Source organism: Neomonachus schauinslandi, chromosome 4 (assembly GCF_002201575.2).
Source record: "Neomonachus schauinslandi chromosome 4, ASM220157v2, whole genome shotgun sequence".
Classification (NCBI taxonomy): domain Eukaryota; kingdom Metazoa; phylum Chordata; class Mammalia; order Carnivora; family Phocidae; genus Neomonachus; species Neomonachus schauinslandi.
Window position 1 is genome coordinate 146,961,826 of NC_058406.1, and position 15,852 is coordinate 146,977,677.

The window sequence follows — 15,852 nt, forward strand, 5'->3', positions numbered from 1 at the left end:
GGAAAGGTGGTCTTCTTGAGGTGTGAGGATATGTACAGAAGACAACCTGCTGTCAGTGCAAATTGAGGAGAAACTTAGGAAGAGCCTGGAAAGACATTCTGTATTTGTGATTGTGGGAATTTTTAAAGGTTTCTGGATATATCACATGAAGGTCTACTGTAACGGTAATTCCAGGTAACCTGCTGATTGAAAAGATTATTAAACTAGATATCAGAAGATATGCATTGTAATCCCAGTTGCACCACCTATTAGCTGTATGACCTTGATTAAGTCGTATCACCTCTCTGAGATTCATATTCTTTAAATAAGGGAGGATAAGAACTTTGGGTCTCTGTCAGTCCTGCTAATTATGTAATGCAGATTGTACTCTAGAGAAGGGTAGCCATCTCATTGAGGGAAGAGAGAGTGGGAGCTGAAATCCAGTGTCCTCTGCCACAAGCTATGTGCCCTAACATCAGGTGTATCTGCTCAGAGCAGGGGTGCCTTTTTCAAATTTTCGTAGAGGCCTGCTAATTCACCAAGCAGTACACAGCAGCGCTGAGTCTTCCTGGAATGGAGGGACTGGGGGCTGCATGAGATGCTTAATTTGCTCAAAGATGCTGTATAGACAGTGGCGGCTGTCTATTCTTACCTCACAGGATTGGTATAGAGAACAATGAGATTGTGTGAAAGTGCTTTGAAAAGTTTTGTATTACACAAATATCATGTCTTGCTATTTTGCTGTTCGTCTGTGGTTTACTTTAGGGTAGATACAACAAGAATTGAATACTCCATTCCTTTAAGAGAAAACTGGGCACTACCATATTTCGCATGCCAAATTGCTGCACTTACAGGCTATTTAAAAAGCAACTTAAATACTTATGGAGAGGTAAGATACAAATTTATTTGTCACAGTTAATTTTGATGTGTTGCAAATGTGGTATAAAATTTTAAAGTTAATCATATTAAACAGTTAAGTTATAATCGGTGAAGCCTAATTACTACATCTATAAAGAATATATTTAGGTAGTCCTATTATATAACACTGTTAGTCGAGTCTGATAGATGGTAAATTATTTTAAGGAAAAAGATGTTATATTGTTTCAGTGCAATTACTTGACAAAAATATATGAAGAATATATTATTTTGAAAATTAGTCTCATTAATTTACCATTTTCTGTAATATTGATGGCTTTTAGTCATTGCAAATAAGGAAATATTAATGAAGATACAAAGAGTGACTACAAATGGCAGTAATGTTAACTTTTATGGTAGCACTGCCTATTTTCTCTTTTCTGTTTTTCTGGCAACCACTGCTCTGTTCTCTATCACTATGATTTTGTCATTTTGAAAGGTTATACAAATCGAATTATATAGTATGTTATCCTTCAAGACTGGCTTTTTTCATTTAGCCTAATACCCTTGACATCCATCTGAATTGTTGCTTTCTATCAATAATTTGCTTGTTTTCATTGCTGAGTAGTATTACAGCAATATGTGTATTTTATTTTATTTTATTATTATTTTTAAAGATTTTATTTATTTATTTGACAGAGAGAAAGATAGCGAGAGCAGGAACACAAGCAGGGGGAGTGGAAGAGGGAGAAGCAGGCTTCCTGCCAAGCAGGGAACCCGATACAGGGCTCGATCCCAGAACCCTGGGATCATGACCTGAGCCAAAGGCAGACGCTTAATGACTGAGCCACCCAGGCACCCCAGCAATATGTGTATTTCAGTCACATATTTTTTAGTTTGCTTCCCATTCTTGAGGCTAGATCTTGTGGTCCCAGTTGCATAAAGATATTGAAGCTCAGATATTTTGTGCAGTTATCTGGAACCATCTAGGGACATCTGTGGTTGATTACTGAAACACATTTAATGTGTCAAGTAATATGTATAAAATAGTTCACAATAAAGACAGTTGAAAATGAAGTGAGCAAGGTAAGGGGTAGATAAGAGTGCACAGATTTTTGAAAATGTTCAAAGGAACAAAGCTAGAAAGGAAAAACATAGCTAATTGTTCAGATTATGTTTGACATATATTTCTGTCTTATCTCACTGCATGTTCTTTAGAGTAGTTGAGAATAAACCCTTGGAATTAGCAATTTGCTTCATTATACTGTAGTTTTTTCCCTAGTATCCTTGAAGTAATATCCACATGTCTAGTAGATTAATTAGGCTGGATCTAGATCTGAGCCTTCATTGATTTCTGGAACTGGTTTCTCTGAGGATGATGGTTTCAGGCCTTGTTATTACAGTTCTGGTTGTTCCACATTAGAAGTTTCCAGAACACTTTCTCTTATAGCTGTGGTGATATGAAGAGCAGAAGCTATGTGTTCTGTCAGTGCTAAGCTCTTCTGGGCCTGGCAGTTGGTATTTATTCTTTGACCAACTGGTAGAATTTTTCCATCTCTTACATTTTGTTCTCTGGTCTTAATCTTATTCAGGGTGCTGGAAAATCCTTATATCTGCTGATGGCCTGAGGTATTTCTGACTCCGAAATTTATCATTGAGTATAGTCAGCTGAGTCTGAAAGATTAAGTTTTAGAGAGTATGGTTGTTATCTCAGGTTTGACTAGACCCTTATTGCCTTTCTCCTTTGCTATTCTTGTCAGAGCAAAGTCATTTGACATCATGGCTGGTGGAAAAATTGGGAATAAAAATGCAGATCCCTGGAGGAAGTAGAGGTTGTGAGAAATATACTAAGGAACAGTGGATTTGTCAGACTTGGTTTCTCACTAAGGGATCACTTGAGAGATGACATTTGGAAGGACAGAAATTATTTCAGCCAAGTACTTTCCAGGCAAGGGCAAGAAGTCCTTGTGTTTAGTACCTTAGCAAAGGAAAAGAGAGTTTTACATGGTTGACAGTGTAAGCACTGGGGAAAGGTAAGGCACGCTTTCGCTGAGAAGCAATAAAAAAAGCCATGGGCTTTTTTCCATGGACTGTGTAATAGGCTGAGATGTAAACAGACTATTTAAATGGAAACTCTTAGGGAAATATGAAGCATCACAGAAGTGAAAATATTTTCTAGGGTGAATGGAGTTACTTTCACAATAACAAAAGCCCATCAGCCAAGTCTAGAAAAAGCCACCATTTTCTTATGCTTATTACTTTACCTCTTTTGAGATGAAAGTGTACTGAATTTTTTCCCTTTGTCATCCTGAAATTCTCAATATGATGTTGAACTTTAAAGGACAAGTGGTTGATTTCTGTCTTTGTGCTTTATTGAAGATCTTATTGTTTACGTAAGGGTTTAGCAATAATTATGTAACTTAAAAAAGACGTTTCTAGAATTATATAGCTTAAAGTAAAACCAGTAACAGAGCTTCAACTTTGAGGTAACAACCTCATAGATTTCTATAGTAATAAAGCTACTGATACTTAGTTTCTTTCTTTTGTTTTCCCTAGAGGTTTTGCTGCTTGTTGATGAGCGCTTCAACTTACACGTTTATGATGATGTGGGAGTACAGCCACTATCTCTTATTTCTTCAGGCGGCATCTCTGTTCTTGCTAGATAGCTTTTCACTGGAGCAAAGTGACAAGGTATTTTGAATTTTGAAGTTGTGATTTTAAATCCAGAGAATAAATGTTTTTATAGTGTTGTATCTTAAGATCATTTAGCTTCTAAGCTTTATTTTGAAATATTTTAATAGGCCCTGACTTATAATTCTACGCAAAAGATTGCTAAACTCATTCTCCCTGCCCTTTTAGAAACACTTTGAAATTCCCTTAAAGAAGGTCTGCTTAACCAGTCAACCATGTGCTTCTTCTCCATTTCTAGCCCTTGCGCCTTCCCTTTCTATTTCTTTAAAAAAGAAAAAGAGTGAAATATAAAACATGCACAAAAAAGTATATGTATGCTGTGTATATATACCGTGCAGAATAAAATATGAGTATTTGACCATCCAGGCCAAGAAATGGGACATTGGAATACCCAGAAGTCCCTCTCTTAATATTCCCAGTCACATCCTGCTCCCTCCCCAACAGAGGCTTGCTGTCCTGAATTTTGTTACTCCTTTCCCCTGTTTCTTTATGGGTTTTACCACTTATCTAGATAGTGCTTAAAAAATATGCTGTAAACAACGTATTGTTTACTTTTATCTGATTTGCTTTTGAGATTCACTCATGATGATGTACAGAGCTAATTTCATTCACTTTTATTTATTTATACATTTTATTGTTAATGGACACTTCATTTTTTCCAGCTTATTGTCCATATAACCAGTGCTGCCGTAAACATTCTTACCTGGCACTAAGTGCAAGATTTCTCTAGAGTATATATCTCATAGTGGAATTACAAGTCAAAGGATATGTGCATATTCAACCTAACTAAATACTAAGCCTTTGTCCAGAATGGTTGTAGCAGTTTATATAAGTGCCATCAGCATTTGGTTCCTTTCTTTATCTTTTTCTTTTTCACCCCTCTCTCATCTTTCTTTCATTTATAAACATTTATTAAGTATTTAATATGTTGTCCAAGCCAGAAATTTGGGGATCTTCTTTTTTTTTTTTTTTTAAGATTTTATTTATTTTAGAGAGAGAGAGAAAGCATGAGCAGGGGGGGGGGGCAGAGGGAGAAGCAGGCTTCCCGCTGAGCAGGGAGCCCGACGCGGGGTCAGGTCCTGGGATCAGGACCTGAGCCAAAGGCAGACGCTTAGCCGACTGAGCCACCCAGGCGCCCCAGAAATTTGGGGATCTTCTTGCTCCTTCTTTTCTTTATCCTGTATATTTAGATGATCCAGAATCCTGATGAATACAAACATTTAGGTTAATTGAATAGAGAGAATTGAACATAAAGAATCATTAATCAAATATAATGTCATTATCTCGTTAATTGAAAGGGTAGTAAGAACCCAAAAGTATCATAGAGGTAGCAGTTTGCAGGAAGCAGCTACCACCACCAGAGCTGAGGGAGCAAAGGGGAGAATTTGGAATTATTAAAACTTCAAAACTTGGGGGCGCCTGGGTGGCTCAGTTGTTAAGCGTCTGCCTTCGGCTCAGGTCATGATCCTAGGGTCCTGGGATCGAGCCCCGCATCGGGCTCCCTGCTTGGCGGGAAGCCTGCTTCTCCCTCTCCCACTCCCCCTGCTTGTGTTCCCTCTCTTGCTGTGTCTCTCTCTGTCAAATAAGTAAATAAAATCTTTAAAAAACCCCAAAAAACCCTTCAAAACTTAGAGGAGGGACCCCTGTGGAGCTGAAACTCAAACTTCTAATGCAGGGCCGCTGCCCAGCTTTGCTGGTGTGTCTGAACTGGAAAGAAGGGCCCCATGGAAATGGAGCCCAGACCTCTGTGAATGGGGCTCTGGCTAACTGGCCCTGGGGTCTCCGGGGCAAGAGAATGTGATAAAGCTGGTTCTTCAAGTGTTGGACAAACTGCACCTGCATTCAGCTGCTTCAACTAGAAGGACTTGCTCTGTCGGAGTGAAGAAGTACTCCCGACAGGATACTCACAGGAACTGCAAAGCAGACAGGAGGCCACCAGCTCCTCCTTTCTCCCCCAACCTTGTAATCTCTCTCTAGCATTTCATATTGGCAGAGTTTAATAGTGAGCCAACTGGAAAAGCAGAAACATAGATTGCAAAATCTCCAGCCCCAGCGTTACAAGGCAGGGAGTAGAGGGACAGGTTGGGACTAAGAGACAGTCACTCAGTAACTGGCCCACATCTGCAGAACCGGTATCCAAAATCAGGAAATAGAAAATTTGCAGCACCTGGAAGATCCCATTGTGCCCTCTCCCAGTCCTTGTTTCAGCCTCCCAACAGTAAGGTATTTCTTTTCTTAATGGCTCTGGCCTCTTGGGGATATTTTTCATTGTTTTTCTTTTCTTTCTTTCTTTTTTTTTCTTACCTTTACCACTCTGCCTTTGATTTTCCCCTCTAACTAATGCCTGTATTTTGTCTTAGTTTTCCCTTTCCAAAAGGAATTAATCTTATGATAGATTAAATTATATCACTGAATTTTAGAAAAGAAATCTTCTAAGACATGTGACTTTCCTGGGAGATCATCTATTAGGACATTGAATTTAACTTTCTTATGCTCACTGTTAAATGGACCAAATCTAAAAATACTTGTCTCTGGTGCTACATTTCATGGCAGTATGTTTTCACTAGGTAGGTTTTCGGAACTGCTGCTAAAGATTAATTTTTGATTTATGCAGTTTGATGTTGTATGGATGGATTTTAGTAACAGGGCAAGCAAAGTAAAATTAAATCAGGGTGAAAGCAGGTACATTCAGGCTGATTTAGATGTCCATGGTTTTAAAACTTTCTACTTTGTTTATCAAAGTTATTTCTAAGAAAGTAATAAATTCATTATATACCATAACAATAAAAATACAGATTGAACATTTGTAGGATACTATCCTAAATTATAATTGGGTATTTATTTTATAATTGGAGTCAAATCTGTTCTAAATAAAACTAATGAAAAGATGTACAAATAAAATTCATTTTATTCTCATTTATCTTATTTTGTCCCAACAGGTTCATGAAGTTTATAAAATCTATATATTTTCTCTCTTTCTGGGATATTTACTGCAGTTTGAGAATTCAGCTTTATTGGTATCTCCTTTATTAAGTTTAGTAGTGGCCTTAATACTTGCTAAGTGCCTTCAGGTAAAGAGAATTGCCTTTTTATCATTCTTGCAGTGAATTTTTTAATTGTTAATTTTTTATACCTCACTTCTTTGTTCATGATTTTTCCCCCCACAGCTGAATGTGAAGAAAGGAACTTGTATAGCTAAAATAATGAAAGTGATTAATTTTTACTTGGTGTGTACTCTGACAGTGACACTGAATATTATAATGAAGGTAAATAACTCTGCTGGTGAGATTCATGTAGTAGAGTGAGTTGGATAATGAAATATACTGGCCTAAATTTTAATGAGAATAATGAGATAGCAAAATAATAGAGTTTGTACAGTAAAATTTTGAGTTGAACAATGATCATACTTACAGGAAAAATAGGATTCTAATTCTTTTCTAGATATACTTAAAAGATACACTTTATTTTCCATTTATTTTAAAATGTCATCATTACCCAATTAATTAACATTAAGTAATTTAGTAAATTGAGATGAGTAAAAGTTTTGAAAAGAGTGGGTAAGTTACTCAGAGTGCCTGGGTGGCTCAGTCATTAAGCGTCTGCCTTCGGCTCAGGTCATGGTCCTGGGATCGAGCCCCGCATTGGGCTCCCTGCTCTGCGGGAAGCCTGCTTTTCCCTCTCCCACTCCCCCAGCTTGTGTTCCCTCTCTCGCTGTGTCTCTCTCTGTCAAATAAATAAATAAAATCTAAAAAAAAAAGAGTGGGTAAGTTACTTAAGTCATGCAGGGTACGTGGAAATCTTACTACCCCATTATAGTTTTATGATTAACTATAAGGTAATGTGATTGGCTTAGGTCAGTAGATCTTCTTGCTTCGTAGTTATACCAAGTATTATTTAATTCATTTTTAATTTGTATTTTTTATTTAATAGTCCTGCTGTGTTTTCTATTTCTAGACAGAAACATATTGCTGTGAGCATAGCTAATAGTTCTTTGTTGTAACTAGTGCTTTTTTCTTCCAGATGTTTGTCCCACACAAAGAAAATGGGCACATGCTGAAATTCCTTGAAGTAAAATTTGGACTAAATATGACTAAGTAAGTTTTAGATTATATATAAATTTACCTAACTCCATACCACTTAGAAGATAAAGAGCAAAAATAATCCAAGGAGTAGTAGACACATAATTACATACCACTTAGAAAATAAATAATTTGGAATATTATAATATCTAGAAGAAATGTAACATTAATATTTTTTCTCATTTAAAAAAATTTCATTTAGGGGCACCTGGATGGCTCAGTCAGTTAAGCGTCTGCCTTCATTCAGCTCAGGTCATGATCTCAGGGTCCTGGGATTGAGCCCGGCATCGGGCTCTCTGCTCAGCAGGGAGTCTGCTTCTCACTCTCCCTCTGTACACTCTTTCTCTCTCAAATAAATAAATAAAATCTTTAATAAATAAATAAAATCTCATTTAGGTGTTTTATAAATTAGATGTACTTAAGCCTTAATAGCATCACAGTGTTTTGAGGCTACTTTCTCCCTTGATGTGGAACAATGATATAATGTAAAGTCAGAATAAGTTAAAGATTTAAAATGAATAAAAAAAACCAATGTAATTTTTTTTTTTAAAGATTTTATTTATTTATTTGAGAGAGCATGAGAGGGGAGACAGTCAGAGGGTGAAGCAGACTCCCCGCCGAGCAGGGAGCCCAATGTGGGACTCGATCCCAGGACTCTAGGACCATGACCTGAGCCAAAGGCAGTCGCTTAACCAACTGAGCCACCCAGGTGCCCCCAATGTAATTTTTTTTTTTTTTTTTTTTTAAAGATTTTATTTATTTGAGAGAGAGAGAATGAGAGACAGAGAGCACGAGCGGGAAGAGGGTCAGAGGGAGAAGCAGACCCCCCGCTGAGCAGGGAGCCCGATGCGGGACTCGATCCAGGGACTCCAGGATCATGACCTGAGCCGAAGGCAGTCGCTCAACCAACTGAGCCACCCAGGCGCCCCCCAATGTAATTTTTTAAAAAAAGATTTTATTTATTTATTTGAGAGAGAGCGAAAGTGAAGGAGTTCACAGGGGGAGAGGAAGAAGCAAACTCGCCCCTGAGCAGAGAGCCTGATGTGGGGCTTAATCCCAGGACCCTGAGATCATGACCTGAGCTGAAGACATATGCTTAGCTGACTGAGCCACCCAGGCGCCCCCAAACCAATGTAATTTTAACCAGTACATCAGCAAAATGCTTGCATTATAAAGGGGTGGGCAGTAAGATATCTATTTCATAGCAAAGAATCTCATTTTGGGTCATAATAGTGGATTAGATCAGAAGCCGACTAATTTTTAACCGACTGAGTCACCCAGGCAACCCTAGAAGCTGACTTTTTAAATTCAAGAGTAATGTTGTACCTTGTCTTTGTTAGTTAAATTCATTTTTTAAATCCAAAGTGAAATAAATGACTTATGTATGATAATGTCCACTTGCATAACAGAAAAAAAAAATATATATATATATATTTAAATATTTTATTTTATTTTGACAGTGAGAGAGGGAACACAAGCTGGGGGAGTGGGAGAGGGAGAAGCAGTCTTCTCGTGGAGCAGGGAGCCCGATGCGGGGCTCGATTCCAGGACCCTGGGATCATGACCTGAGCTGAAGGCAGATGCTTAACGACTGAGCCACCCAGGTGCCCCCAGAAAATATATATTTAAATACACATTTTTCTAGTTCATATAATATACCTTAGAACCTTATTATCATTTGCTATGATTACATGGGATTTTAGATGCTGTGCATGGAATTTCATGTTGTAGTATATCACAGTTAACAAAGTGTTGAAACACTGGAGAAATCTGAAGTGTAAGTCATATATGGATATCTACTAAGGTAGAAGGATCCTTTAAGAGGCCATGTGCTCCATAGGGGCAGGGACCTTATCTTTTTCAGGTATATATATAGGCCTGACATTTAGCAGGCAATTAGGAAAAATTGGTTATAGACTTCCATAATTGACTGGCCTTTTCCCCTTTCTCTTTAACCTTGGAAGACTTGAGAATACATGTAGGATTAAGGGCTGCTTTTGTCTAGCGTTTCTTAGTTGATGCTGTGTAGTGCCGCTTTGCTCAGCATGTCAGGTACTAGATTTGCCTCACAGGGTAATACACTAGGTGTTTTAAGAATAAGACATGATGTCTGTCCTTAAGAATATTGACATCTCATTAGCTAGTTTTTATACAGTTAATGACATGAGAAGTATAAACAGTAAATGCCTTGGGGCACCTGGGTGGCTCAGTCGTTAAGCTTCTGCCTTCGGCTCAGGTCCTGATCCCAGGGTCCTGGGATCACTGGGCTTCCCTGCTCAGCAGGAAGCCTGCTTCTCCCTTTCCCACTCCCCCTGCTTGTGTTCCCTCTCTCACTGTCTCTCTCTCTGTCAAATAAATAGATAAAATCTTTAAAAAAGAAAAAGCAGTAAATGCCTTATGCTCAAATGTGCCAACTGGATATTAGGATTTGTAGTTCACCAGAATTTCAGGAAACATTTCTGTTGAGACAGACTTTCAAGAACCACTAAAGAAATGTTAATAAGTATTTATTGGATGTGCAGGATACTAGGCCAGGTATTCTGGGAGATACAAAAATGACTATAATCTTAAAGTAGCAAGTTGGTTTAAGCACTATAATAGAGGGATAAATAAAGTGCCATGGGGATATGGGGAAGGAAAGATTGAGACTGGGGAACATGGGAAGAATATTCATTAAATTGAGATTTGAATTGGATCTTATAGAATTAGTAACTTTAATAGGTAGACAAAAAAGACGTGATTCATCATATGATCATATGTACAAAACATTTTGATGGCAGCCTCTTTGATACAGCTGTATTACTGCTTGACACATTGTGAAACTTCAACCTTTTTCTAAACCCAGTGATTTGGGATGCAGGCATTCTTCGTCCATCCAAGAGCTCTTCTGAAGATCATTCCATCTCTTTATCTCTCTTCCCAGGCTAGGGATTAAGGATAAAATGGATGTTGGAGATGGATCAGGTGTGAGAATGCAGATAAAATCACATATAACTAGGAATCTTGTTGATCATATTTAGCTTAAGGTCAAAAAAAGTGTATCCTGGGGGTGCCTGGGTGGCTCAGTCGTTAAGCGTCTGCCTTTGGCTCAGGTCATGATCCCAGGGTCCTGGGATCGAGCCCCGCATCAGATTCCCTGCTCCGTGGGAAGCCTGCTTCTCTCTCTCCCACTCCCCCTGCTTGTGTTCCCTCTCTCACTGTGTCTCTCTGTCAAATAAATAAAATCTTTAAAAAAAAAGTGTATCCTGATTCTTATAGCTCAAAATGTTTATGTTTCAAATTTTATGATTTCTGTCTTAATTAGATTACTCTTTTTAAAATGGGTCCTAGTTGAATTACTTTCATCCATATAAAACAGAACTGTCCAGTAATAATATGAGTCATGCGTATAATTTTCTAGTAGACACATTTAAAAAAGTGAAAAGAAACAAGGGAATTTAATTTTAATAATACATTTTATTTAATCCAATATATTAAAATATTATTCTAATGTATAAACAGTATAAAAATTATGAATGAGCTGTTTTGTATTCTTTAGTCCTTTTCATTCTTTTTTATGTTTGAAATCCAAGGTGTATTTTGTATTTAAAGTATATCCATTTGCACTGGCCACATTTCACGTGCTAATAGCCACATCGTACCTAGTAGCTACCATATTGGACACTGCAGATATGGAGGTCGGACAGCTGAAATTTTTGTTGTCTTCCAGATAAAAATAGAAAGTGAAACTTCCTTGAAACCATTTTGGGTTCTAGATATGGTCTTATAAAGGGTAGGACCTTGCTGTTACAAGTGAATAGATTTAGAAATGTGTTTTTTGTTTTGTCTTAGTTTTTATGGAGATAAAAAATACTTTTATGTACAGTAGGTTATACCATCTATGATTTTAATATCATGCTTTTTGTTTTCTGTAGGAATTTTACAATGAATTGGCTCCTATGTCAAGAATCCCTGCAGGCACCATCTCAAGATTTTTTTTTGCGATTGACACAGTCTTCTTTATTACCCTTCTATATTTTAGTGTTAATTATTTGTTTTCTTTCTATGATGCAAGTTATTTTTAGGAGAATTAAGTAAGTACCTATGAGAATCAATCACATTGCTAACTAATACATTATGAAAATAAACTATTTTTAATATCCTTCCAATATTTGTGTATTTGTTTTAGAATTTCTAGATCCATTCTCTTGTTATCAACATGTAAAATATCATAAGTTAACCAGATAAATTTCAAATTTTTTATACATCTAAGTATATAATGTCTAAATTTAATGTAGGATTAATACTGAGTTAAATTGTTACACTTATTTACTAATTTAGTCATACTTTTACTTAATGTTTTTTCTATATAACTTAAATGAAGCTAGTAGTGTTAAGTGATTTTAAATTATGAAGACTTCCAAAATATTTTTGTCATGTTTAAAAGTAGGTTGTGTGTAGTATTTTAATTTTAAGAACTTAGTTATTCAAATTATGATTTAACTATATTGATTTAGTAACCACTAGTTGAGTGATAATTGATCTTGGAAAAGGAACCTAAAAATATATTTTTTAAATTTTTTAAGATTTATTTATTTATTTGAGAGCAAGAGCGCACAAATGAGTGGGGGCAGGGGCAGAGGGAGAGAGAGTCCTAAAGCAGATTCCCCACTGAGCATGGAGCCCCATGCAGGGCTCGATCCCAAGACCCTGAAATCGTGACCTGAGTTGAAATCAAGTCGGCTGGTTAATTGACAGAGCCACCCAGGCACGCCCTAAAAATTGTTTTTATCATATTTCCTGAACTTTCATATTTAGTCTTCACAGAGTCCATTGTCTTCAGGTTTTAAAAACCATTTCAAAGATTTGGAGATGTGTAAGTTAGATATTTGACTAACAATATACTTTCAAATTTCAAGGACCACCTATATATTTTTTTTTATGAAGAAAGTTAAGATCTTTGGTTTTTCAAATACATATTTTCAAAATAGTAAAAAACATATTTCCTTTGTGTAGAGGCAAGTCCTTGAAAGAAACTATTACTCTTGAAGATGGACGAATTGGAGGAAGGCCAGAAATAATTTATCATGTGATTCACACTATTTTATTGGGCTCTCTTGCAATGGTTATAGAAGGGTAAGTGTACTTCATTGGATCTATTTGTTTTTACAAAGAATTATCCTTTCTAATGCTAATAAGTGGATACTTTCAAGAATATATTTATGAAACTATAAAAACTCAAAATCTACAAACTTTCTTAACCTAACTGGAGTTTATGGAGGTTGTTATAGTACAATGAGCTGACATTTACTTATTCACTCATTTGTTCTAAAACTATTGAATTTCTTCCAAGGGCCAGGCATTGTACTAGGTGCTGGAGGTACTGTGGTGAACAAAAGTGGACACACAGTCTCTAAACTTATGTGACTTATGACTTATGTTAATGGAGGTAACAAATATTAATCACACAAAAATAAAATGACAACTTTGATAAGTAAAATAGAGGTAAATGAGCTCTGAGGCTAAGGGTTCAATAAATGATACCCTTTTCTTTGAAGTCTGGACTCAGATGAAAAATAAGACATAGGAGTATAGAATGATTTTGAACACCCAGTTTCAGTTTGAGGAGGGGCTTTCCCCACACCAACAATAAGCCATTGTTCAGGCACCAGCTGAGTGTCCTACAATTATAGTTTGACTTAATTCTGGCACTATCCACCTGGAGATAGCATCAGATTCCACAGTTCAAGGGTTCAGTCCTACAAGATTCCACCTCCCCTTCAGGTGCCAGTTGCAAATCCAGGTTATCACCTGTGCTTCTGACCAAGGCTATAAATCAGAAGTTCCCAAGACCCTCTCCTTGGGTGCAATTAATTTGTTAGAGTGGCTCACAGAACTCAAAGAAATATTTTACTTACTAGATTATCAGTTTATTATAAAAAGATAGAACTCAGGAACAGCCAGATGGAAGATAGGCATAGGGCAAGGTTTGTAGGAAGGGGTACAGAGCTCCCTTTACCTCTCTAGGCATGCCACTCTCTCCCAGTCTCCATGTGGTCACCAACCCAGAAGTTCTCCAAACCCTGTCCTTTTGGGTTTTTATGGAGGCCTCATTACATAGGTATGTTGATTAAATCATTGACCATTGGTGATTGAACTCAACCTTCAGGCCCTCTTCCCTCCCCAGAAGTTTGGGGTGGGACTGAGAGTTCCAACTCCCTAATCGCATGGTTGGCACCACTGGCAACCGGCCCCATCCTCGGGTACTTTCCAGAAGTTAACCATTAACACAAGAGCCACCTTTCCAATTTCATCACTTAGGAAATTCCAAGAGTTTGGGAAGCTGTGAGCCACGAGCCTTACAAAGACCAAATGTATGTGAGAAATATATTTGATCATCTGCATGATTCTGATTCTGATAAAGGTTGCATTAGAGAATACTTCATGTATGACCAAAGGGCTCTACTATTTTCCACCCCAAATTGAGCTTAGTCCTCAAACTTCAGGCCATCCCTTTTGAATGGGCAGAGCCTTGGTAAGTTTATGCACTTACCGACACCCACCGTGCAAAAGTAAGATACAAAATGTGGAAGCCTAGAAATGTTTGAGCTGGGTATGCTCAATTCTTTCTCTTGCACACAAATCAGATAAATCACTGCCATGAGGAGGAGCAGCCATTAAGGTTCTGAGGTGGAGGGTTAGGAGGGGAAGCAGGGAGAAATGGAGAGTATTGATCCTAGTATAAGATTTCTCAAGTTAGGGGCGCCTGGGTGGCTCACTCGTTGAGTGTCTGCCTTCGGCTCGGGTCATGATCCCAGGGTCCTGGGATCGAGCCCCGCATCGGGCTCTCTGCTTGGCGGGAAGCCTGCTTCTCCCTCTTCCATTCCCCCCTGCTTGTGTTCCCTCTCTCGCTGTCTCTCTCTGTCAAAATAAATAAATAAAATCTTAAAAAAAAAAAAAAAGATTTCTCAAGTTAAATTTCCATTAATTATTAATATAGATACTGAATCACAGTCATTATAGCAGTACCCATTGTGTTTTCCCCAACAGAAAGCTTAGCTATTATCTTACTAATTTTTTATTTTGAAATACTGTTTATACACATCACAACTTCAAAGTTAGTTATTATTAGATCTGCATTTAATGTATTAAGAAGTGTAAATATTGCTGTATAGGAATTTATTTTTATTATTATCAATATTTCAATATAATTGGTTTCTTTGTAGGCCTATGTATTTTATGCATTTACAAACATTTTCTTATAAGACATTCATAGACTATCAGATTGCCAAACCCATGACTAGTGGGAATCTCTTTATTGAAACATGAAGCAAGAATGGTGGTTCACTCTAATAATTAGCATTCCATAATGCCTAATAAGTGGGATGAAGAAATGTATTAAGCCATGAATATTCTGAGTGATTCACGTTTTGATTTTCATTTCATTGCCTTGTAGTAGTAGAATTTTGGCGCATGGTTTGCCTTCCCCCCCCCCCCCACCTTTGTACTCTCTCAGTTTTATTTCTCTCTGCAGAAAAACTTTTTGTTATTGCCACCATTCTTTATTGTTGGATGTACTATTTTAAATTCATAATCCTTTTTTCTGAACATGTAATCTGCATTGTTCTATTATTCATCCTTCTTTAATTTACTCGCTAGGCTTATAATACTGTAGATCACCTATTCATACAAATAAGATGCATAGTCACCCAGAAGGTGCCAGGCACTCTACTAAGTAGAGAGTAGGGATTAAAGAAATACAAAACTGGGGTGCCTGGGTGGCTCAGTCGTTAAGCATCTGCCTTCAGCTCAGGTCATGATCCCAGGGTCCTGGGATCGAGCCCCGCATTGGGCTCCCGGCTCCGTGGGGAGCCTGCTTCTCCCTCTCCCACTCCCCCTGCTTGTGTTCCCTCTCTAGCTGTGTTTCTCTCTGTCAAATAAATAAATAAAACCTTTAAAAAAAAAAAAAGAAAGAAAGAAATACAAAACCTACTCTTTCTTTTCAAAGAGTTCCTACCCTAGGTAAGTAAACCAAGAGAGCAAAGTAAAGTACTATGAGAAAGGTATACAAACGGTGCTTTGGTCACTCAGAGGAGAGGTACTAACTCAGTTGTAGAGGGTGGCTAGAGGAAGTCAGTTTAAGGAAGATTTCCTATATGGGGCGACAGTCTTCAGAGATAAATAGAGATTGGCCAGGCTGTCCATTTTCTCATGTGCCTCTGTGTGTGTGTGTGTGTGTGTGTGTGTAATTATCTAGACAGAATAAATA

At 37.5% G+C, this 15,852-nt stretch overlaps 1 protein-coding gene across 1 annotated transcript in view; it reads left to right on the top strand.

The window, feature by feature from the left end:
• Positions 1–15,852, top strand: part of DPY19L4 (dpy-19 like 4) — a 65,836-nt gene that overhangs the window by 29,796 nt on the left and 20,188 nt on the right. Inside the window, exons 7-13 of the mRNA XM_021688242.1 lie at positions 745–868; positions 3,391–3,525; positions 6,465–6,596; positions 6,693–6,791; positions 7,546–7,619; positions 11,519–11,677; positions 12,600–12,719. Coding sequence (XP_021543917.1) covers positions 745–868; positions 3,391–3,525; positions 6,465–6,596; positions 6,693–6,791; positions 7,546–7,619; positions 11,519–11,677; positions 12,600–12,719 — 843 coding nt within the window. The remainder of the gene's footprint in view (positions 1–744; positions 869–3,390; positions 3,526–6,464; positions 6,597–6,692; positions 6,792–7,545; positions 7,620–11,518; positions 11,678–12,599; positions 12,720–15,852) is intronic.